General features: G+C 48.1%; 1 protein-coding gene across 1 annotated transcript in view; it reads right to left on the bottom strand.

Moving 5' to 3' along the window:
* Nucleotides 1-505: 505 nt before the first annotated feature.
* The window catches only part of LOC130377672 (partitioning defective 3 homolog), a 271523-nt gene continuing 263056 nt past the window's right edge, over nucleotides 506-8972 (bottom strand). Inside the window, exons 21-22 of the mRNA XM_056584828.1 lie at nucleotides 1237-1365; nucleotides 506-527 (exon numbers count right to left, since the gene is read on the bottom strand). Of these exons, the coding sequence (XP_056440803.1) occupies nucleotides 506-527; nucleotides 1237-1365 (151 nt within the window). The remainder of the gene's footprint in view (nucleotides 528-1236; nucleotides 1366-8972) is intronic.

Raw genomic sequence — 8972 nt, 5'->3', positions numbered from 1 at the left:
TTTGCAGGATAGCATGCCCTTTCTTTTCCCGACAAGCTTTCCATCCTTCGCTCTTTTCGGTGTGAGAGGCAGCGGTATCAAGGACCTATTGTGTGGATTCAATTAGCGTTCATTAGCCATGGCAGTTTGATTACCGAGTTCATTTGCCTGGTGCAAAACAATGGAGCCTGCAAGCTGTCTATTATTTTATTGAGCCTAACCCCGGCGATATTGTCCTCTCTGTGGCAGAGAAGGCAAAGAATGCATGGTTTGTCAGCCATGAATGAAGTGTGAGGAGAAAAGGAAGAGAAATCACCACACACACACACACACACACACACACACACACACACACACACACACACACACACACACACACACACACACACACACACACACACACACACACACACACACACACACACACACACACCAATCACAGACACACACATACACACACACAAATGGATATCCAGAGCCTGGGACTGGACTCAGAGAAGGGGTGGAGTAAATGGGGCAGTGTTCTTTAGCGGTTAAGAGACCACGAGCTGCAGCAGGAAGAGACAAATGCAGCGCTACATCGATTGTGCTATTATAATGAGCCAGCCACTCAATCACGGCTAGTCCATGGGGGGGGCGGTGGGTGGTGGTGGTGGTACTGGGGCCGGCTAGTAGCCCCATTAGCAGGTCAGACCCATCAAAAGGCACAAGCCAGCAACAATCCATAAATAATCTATGTAATGTACTGATATAAAAGTGCAGAGCGTTTCACAAATTGACATCTGACTGCTTTCCCAGAATGCATTACATTTGTTTCAGACCTCTTACCCCGTTAGCTGCTGTAGATAATTAGCCATTTGCGAAATACATATTCTTACCTGCACAATTGCATTTGTTTTTCGTTGCGTGTTTGTTTGTGCCCATGCATGTATGTGCATGTGTGTATGGCTATTGTGCATACTTGTTTGGCATGTATGTGCATGTGTAGGTGTTTAAGCGTTGATGTGGCATGTGTGTGTGTGTGTGTGTGTGTGTGTGCGTGTGTTGATATGTGTGTGTGTGTGTGTGTTTGTGCGTACACGTGCGTGCATGCATGCATGTGTGTGGTGTGTGCAACATATGTGTATGGAATGTGGTAAGTGTGTGGACGTTGTTTATGCATGTGTGTATATGTATGTGAGTGCTGGTGCATGTGTGTATGACATCATGTTAACATGTGTGAATAGCGTGTGCGCATGCATGTGTGTGTATGTGTACCGTTCTTGCTCCAGCCTCATCTGCACGGTGTCGTCCAGGGAGGTGGGGCCGTCGCCGGCCCGGGACTTACTGGACCCCTTCCTCTCCATCCTCTCCCCAGGGGGCTCATCCTTTCGGTGCTTACCGAACCTGCACCCAAAACAACAACAACAACAAAATAAGAGCGGGGAGGGGGTGGTGTTGGTGGAGGGAGCTGAAAGTGAGCAACTGTGAGTGTATGGATCTTCCTTCCTCTCTCTCTGTATATTTTACAGCAAACGTGTCTCTTTCTTTCTGTGCAAAGCCCAGGTGAGATACCGTGAAGGAAATTAAAGTGTCAAACTGTCAGAGTCTTCAGGTTACGGGTTTGTCCCGGCCGAGGCAGCTCAGAGAGGGAGAGGGAGAGGGAGAGGGAGAGGGAGAGGGAGAGAGAGAGAGAGAGAGAGAGAGGGAGAGGGAGAGGGAGAGGGAGAGGGAGAGGGAGAGGGAGAGAGAGAGAGAGAGAGAGGAGAGAGAGAGAGAGAGAGGGAGAGGGAGAGGGAGAGGGAGAGAGAGAGAGAGAGAGAGAGAGAGAGAGAGAGAGAGAGAGCAACACCCCACTCCCCCCCCCCACCTGAGGTACCTATTCTTTATTGAAAGAATAATTCCAGCGTCTACAGTTTTTTATCTTCCATACCGACGCAATCATAGCACATCAAGGTGTATTAAAACCGCCCAAAAGACAATGAAGAAAGAAAAGATGGCAGCCCAAAAGAACGTTGGTAGCCCCCTCTACCAACATGTCTGCCCCCCCCCCCCCCCCCGGCAGCGAAGTTGTGACGAGGCAGGAGGGTAGGGGGTGAGGGACTAGAGAGTGTGTGTGTGCTTTCATGTAGGTGGGTGGGTGTGGGTGTGTTGCTGTGTGTGTGTTGCTGTGTGTGTGTGTGTGTGTGTGTGTGTGTGTGTGTGTGTGTGTGTGTGTGTGTGTGTGTGTGTGTGTGTGTGTGTGTGTTTGTGTGTGCATGCTTGAGGGGGAGGATAATTTGTGGATTTTTCTTCCTACATCTCCTCATGGCACCTTATGAGAAAACTTATTTTTTCTCGTTTCAAAAGATTGAAGTCGCACGCCGCCGTGCCTGAGGCCGTGACAGCTTCATGGTGAGGTGAGAGTAAGCGACAACTTATTGTTGAACACCACCCCTCCTCCGCCCCTCAGCCACGCCCCCCATCTCAGCACCACCCCCCTGGTCACTGCGCTGATCTGCTGTTGACCGCATGAGTCGTTGAGAGGTGGGAGAAAATGATGGGGAATGAGAGAGAGAGAGAGACGAGAGAGAGAGAGAGAGAGAGAGAGAGAGAGAGAGAGAGAGAGAGAGAGAGAGAGAGAGAGAGAGAGAGAGAGAGAGAGAGAGAGAGAGAGAGAGAGAGAGAGAGAGAGAGAGAGAGAGAGAGAGAGAGAGAGACAAAGCAAGAAAGAGAGAGAGAGAGTGTGAGAGAGTCAGGGAGCAAGGGTCTGCTGAAAATCACAGTAATTTACAGAAAGTTCACACTAAAGAAGACACCCATATGCTAATGTAGGCATATGCTGATTGACCATTGACCATATGAACCCTCTGACTTGAACATGTTTAATATATATGTATTGTTAAGCGCGTCACCTCCAATGTGGCGGGGATTCAGAGGCTCCGGGGGAAACCATACCAACTCATTACATGCTTATCAGTGCATTTATTATCCTAACGTTTCTTATGCATCAATAAGGAGGTGCATGCTCTGGAACAATCTGAGCATCGCTGCCAACCAATCGCTGATTGCGAAGACAAAGCAATGACAAAAAGGTAAATAAGAATGAAAACCCGCGTGTGACGGATAAGAAAGATCGGGACTCGATTGCGCTAATCAACAGCAACAGGCTTTGTTTTTCACTGAACGGCTTATCTCTCAAACTCGACGCTAACGCACGACGCGCGTGAGGGGACAAAAGCTCCACACGGATGACGTCGATCCAAACCATCTACTGCTTAAAAAACGGTCCCATTCTATCTTAGACGGAGGTGTGGAAACGAAGCGGGGGGTGTTTGCCTCTGCGGACCCTCAGGGCCTTCATTTCCTTCATTTCCTGCTTATTTATTTCATTCTTTACACCTGCCTTCATCCCTTTTGCCAAAAAACACTCCCTCAAAAAAAACCGCTCAAAGACTCAACATCAGACAGGTTTGACTCGCGGCCAAAGGGAAAAGGAAAAACTAGAAAGAGAGAAGTGAATATATTCATGAAATGGGCTTTCTATCCCGGCTGGATGTTTATTTATTCCACTTTACATTAAAAGCGGAGGAGACCTTTTGCGTAGAATGCCTTCCCTTTGGTGGAAAGCCACAGCTTTTTTTTTCTTTTTGTGGAATTGTAATCAGGCGAATGCAGCGGGGGGCCTACAGAGAGGTCTGGCTGCTCCATCCAGCCCGCGAGAGGCCCCGGGGCCAAGGATACGGGCTCCTCACATTACCTGATTAATTAATCAACAAATGGCTCTAGTTGGGCATAAAACTCTGAGCTCTGGGAATGCTAATAATAGGGAGCAGTGCTATCTATCACCAGAGCAGGTGACAGCTCCCTTCGCCAACACCCCCCCCCAACCCCACAACCCCCCCGCCGCCTCTTCCTTTACTCAAGGACTTTCATCCCCCCCTCCACACCGTTGGAGTTTTATTCACCTTCCCTTGTTTTTTTTCCTTGGCTCGACCAAATGTGTTTTTATTTTTTATAGTTTTCCTGGGATCTAATCCTCTTCCTCCACTCCCCCCGCCCCCAAATCAAAGTCCCCACCCACTTACTCAAAGTAACGACACATAAAAAAAATGTCACTTTCAGCCTCAACTTATTCTCCCCACCGTCCGGACCAACATTCAGACAAAGTTAGTGCACGCTAGGGTGAACAGAAGTATGCAAAAAAAATCTCTGAACAGATTCATACACTCACCCACTCACCCACACACACACACAGGCGCGCAAGCACAGACCCAAACTCCTACATCCATCCATCCACCCACCCACCCCCTGGTCCCCTGCTGCATGCGACTCAGGGTCCCAGCACGCAGCCACAGGACCGGAGAGGCAGAGCAGAGAGGAGGGGGCTGAGCCATTGGCAGGCTATGGGGAGGCTCAGTGCCCCTCTAAGGGCCAGGTCTGCCCTGTCTGTGAACACCGGCGGGGCTGCCGCCGCCCTTGCAGAAGGGTGGGGACTCACAGTGCTGGTGGAACAAAGGATCAACCCACACACAACCTCCAACTGACTCACACATGCAGCGCACATTTTTCTTATTTTTCTTATTTATTGAACAATGAACTCCCCATAGAAGTAGAGGGGGGGGGGGGAGATTAAAGCCATCAAGGGAGGGCGAAACTCACACGACCGTGGCGTGTTGATTCGGGAAGAATAAAAAGAGCAAAAGAAAATGAGCAGAAAATATTGACGTCCGTGCCTGTCTGTGGAAGATAAGCGTCTCATTTGAGAGAAGGGAGGAATCCGATAGAAATCTGTAATGATTTTAAGTAAATCAGCGTCAAACCAGAAGACACAATTCAGCTCTTTCTGTGGGGGGGGGGTTAAGAAAAAGAATGTGTCGCCGAAATTGGCACCTGGGCATAAATTAGGGCTGGCATCGGAGACAGTATTGAGGACAAGCCTGATGAGGCCTGATAATAAGTTATTGATTAGCAACAACAGCTTATGGGCAGGGCAGTGATGGCGGCAAGAACACGCCACTCGATGCAGCAGTTCAGGAAAGTTGAGCACAAAGTGTACTCAGAGGAACCCTGAGAAAACGTCTGACTAGGTTATCTCTTTCTGCTGTGACGGCTGCGTTCTGGTTTCACTGAAGAAAAGTTTTTAAACCCCTACCTTCGTTTGTACCATTTTTAAATGATCTGTCACAAAGCTTGCAAATCTCTCTCGCTCCATCCCGCTCTCTCTCATTCTCTCTAAGGGCTTACAGAGGGAAAAAGAAAAAAAGAGAAAGAATGAGAAAATTAAAGACTGACAGGCAGGCCGAAGGAAAGCAAGAAAGACAGAAATACGAAAAGCTAGGGAGGTAACAGGTTACAGCAATGAGCTATGTTAAATGCCTTCTGAGCATAATGCAAGTAATTAAAATATCCGATCAAGTATGTAAGTAAAATATCACTGACAAAGCTCAAGTTGCTGCTGTACTGTCCAAACAAATGTGAATAGAAACGTATAAAAGACAACTCTATTCACAGCTATTCCTTATTGGCTGGGAGCCAGGGTCGGCCATTGAAATCCCATGTAATGTAGCGCATGTCAACGGCACATGATGGATGCTTTATGAGCTGGCAGCTGCCATGTGGACCCACGCAATAACGAGAAGGAGAGAGATCGAGGGGTTTATATAGGCTTCTGCTGACTGCGTCTCCTCAGTCATATGATATATATATATAGATAGATACCCTGTATAAAGTGTATGTATTTACTCAGGTGGTTTCTATTTAGGGCCGTCTATCCTGTGTCCTGTGGAGGATAAGTGTGCAAGAAAGTTGCTTCATCTAACATCATTAATTCATAACAACTTAATAACACAGTACAATGGAGAAGAAAAACAGCCAGGTAAAAAACAGCTATGTTTTTTGGTCGTTTTTTTCTATTCCTTCTTCCTCCTCACAGTCCCTAATCTTGGGAAAGCGTTTAGGGAGCAAGTATGATGTGTTTTGACATCCTGTGTCATGAGTTGACGCGTGGTCCCAAAAGGGAAAATTGCGATAAAAGAAGGGGAGAGATTGGAGAGACGGCGCCACCGAAAGCTGCTTATTTCCCGACCAATCTCTCTCTCTCTCTCTTTCTCGCCGTCTCTCGTCCCCCTAAAAGCAGTGCCTTTGAAATTGAAGGCACAGAGCTGATGGACTAAAAGCCTCCTGCTTCAACCTCAATCTGGCAGGGTGGAGGTGGTGGTGGTGGTGGAGGTGGTGGTGTAAGATGTTCTCCAGGGACACACCTTCCCACCCACCAATTAAACTATCTTACAGAGCGAGACAAATAGAGGTGAGGGTGCTGATGATGATGATAATGTTGGGGGGGAAGGTTGATGGTGATGGTGGAGATGATGACAATGAGGTTGACGATGATGGTGATGATAAAGGTGCTGGTGATGATGACTGTGATGATGGGGATCAGTGTCAATTTCATTCCAAATAATTTATTTGAGGGAAAGAGAGAGACAACAAAAGACAAAGATGGACACAGAGAGGGCATGGGGGCAGAGACAGTGAAAGAAAAAGAGAGAGAAAGAAAGAAGAATGAAGAGAGCTAGATAAAAAAACTGTGAAGGGCAAGTTTAAAGAGAAGTGTGTGGGGCTGGATCGTTATTGTTTTTGCACAGCCAGCCTGAAAGCTAATCGAACGGTGTTTGGGGCGAGGACGCATGAGTCCCACCCACCGCCCGCTCCACTGTGTCTGGGGGCGGCCATGAGCGCATTACAAACAACCGGTACCGCTCATAACTGTAATCCATAAAACGCCTGCATAATAAGTCTCTCTTCACACAAGGATGAACGGCGACATCATTATCAGGCTATCGATGGTGTCTTTGGCTCCAGAATAATCACATCACAAAGTAAGTTGGAAAACAACAGTAGAAGAAAATACCATAGTGATTCTTCCTGCCTCTCTCTCTCTCTCCCTCTCCCTCTCTCTCTCCTTTTATCTCTCTCTCATTTTCTCTCCCTCTCTCACTCTTTCTAAGCATGTTCTTTTAGGTGTATACTTGTTTTTTTTTAGTTAGGTTGGTTTTCCCACCTACGTGGCACATTGTCCTGGAGGGCCATGGGACCCCGGTGCCATGAGAGGTGGAGGGGAGGAGAGTAGGAAAGGAGGAGAGGAGAAGCAGTCAGAAACGTCGGCTCTGCCTGCTGTAGCTCTCTGGTTATGTTGTTGTTGTCGTTTTGGCGGGTAGCACACATGTGTCTGTCGTTCCTGGGGCTAAACACGACGATTACTCGTCAAAGGAATAATGGGAAAGAAAAAAAGAGTACAAACCGATAAAAAGGAAATCAAAACATAGAGTGAGAGAGAGCGGGAGGCAGAGAGACAGAGCAATGGTTTCCCATAGCCACCTTCTAGTCGATTAGCTCCCCCCCAGCAGAACTCGTTAGCAACATGTTGCCCCTTGCCCTGCTAATCTGCTACCCCTATTGAGCTAGAGGCTAAGCTACGTAATGAAGCACCCGCGAAAAGCATCTTAATATTGTGTTAGGTTTGAAGGCTAAATGGAAAGGCACCGACCAACGCAATTACACTGAATTAGTAAAATATTTGTTAGAGAAGCTGCTCCTCCATGTGTGCATATCGATTTTTGCCTTTTCTGCCAGGTCAGGCATGAATCATGTCATGACCTCACCTCTTCAGTCTTTCCCTGAATGGCCGAAGCCCTGTGTCGACCGAGCCAATCGTTGGTCTCCCAACGAGTAATGGGGAAGATGTGGATTGACCTTAGGCAACAGGGACAAGACAGAGAGCCTGGGAGGTGGAGCAGAACAAAAAACGGGGAGTGAGGAGCATAGGAAAAAAGGGAGAGAGGGGTGGAGTGAGGGAGAGGTGGAGGGAGGGTGGGAGGGGAGCCCACAGGACTGTTGGAGACATGAGATGCATTTATTCATGACAAGAGGCCAAGTCCCGGGAGGGGACAGAAAAGGTAAAAAAAGAATCGTTTCCCGGCAGAAAGTGACTGGGCTTTTTATTACTCATGGCTTAGCATAAAGAGATGCCACCGCCTTCTGGAATGTTCTGTTCAAGCGAGGGGTTCGCGAGGTCTGCTTCCATATCCATCACATTCATCATCATGCAGCGCAGGCAAAGCAAGGGGAAATATGTATGACAGTGAAACAAAAGCAAGCGGCAGCTATATGGATATCGTGCCGCTTCACATTTCGGCATTGCCACAGAGTCATTTTCTTCTGCCACCATCATCGGGCCTTCTGTTTACCATAAACAGGTTATTGTATGGAAATGATTCTCCGGCTGAAATCAAGATGCATGAGAATAGAAGGTTTATTGCCCTTTTTGGAAAATAGTTTCTGGCCTTACTTATCTGCAACCTGCTATCCCTTTCCAGTCAGTGTCTGCCTATCGGAGGGACAGAATGTATTCAAACGTGTTTTCGATTTGTTGTTTTAGTTTTGGCGTGATTATTTCTTGATGCTTGTTTTGGTAGTATCTGTCCGTTTCGCAGAATTCGCGTGTCTCTGTGTGCGCTTGTGCGACTAAACAGGTAGCGCGGCATTCCTATATTTCAAACCCACGTCTGCCGCAACAAAGGCGGGGGTTCTCCCCGCGCCGTGACATGATTGCCTTTAATGTTTGCCATAAATCAGGTCGTGTTGTGTGTGGTGTGGAGGCTGGGGTGGTGCTGGTGGTGGTGGAGGAGGTGGGGGTAGTTGGGTGACAGCTTTTCTTTTTTTTTTTCATGCAAACGCAGCTGAACGTCACAAATCTGCCTGGCCGACACATGGATGATTTAAGCCCCTCATTACGCTGCAACAAGGAGCCATCCATACAGACACCCCTCTCCCGGCTGCTCCCAGGAACACACTTTGTCTACGGTCGGTACTGCTCCTGGAAGCATGAAGGTACAGAGGCTGTGGGGCTTCCTTCGTGGGCACAACCTGTCAACGCCCCCTTTTAGCATCCATTCTGGGAGCTCTACACCCATGCCCTTCTATAAGAGTCGGTGGGTGCAGGGGGGTGCTCTAGGGGTGAGGGTGTTTGTCAC

This window comes from Gadus chalcogrammus, chromosome 23 (assembly GCF_026213295.1).
Source record: "Gadus chalcogrammus isolate NIFS_2021 chromosome 23, NIFS_Gcha_1.0, whole genome shotgun sequence".
NCBI lineage: Eukaryota > Metazoa > Chordata > Actinopteri > Gadiformes > Gadidae > Gadus > Gadus chalcogrammus.
This window is presented reverse-complemented; position numbering and strand designations above follow the sequence as displayed.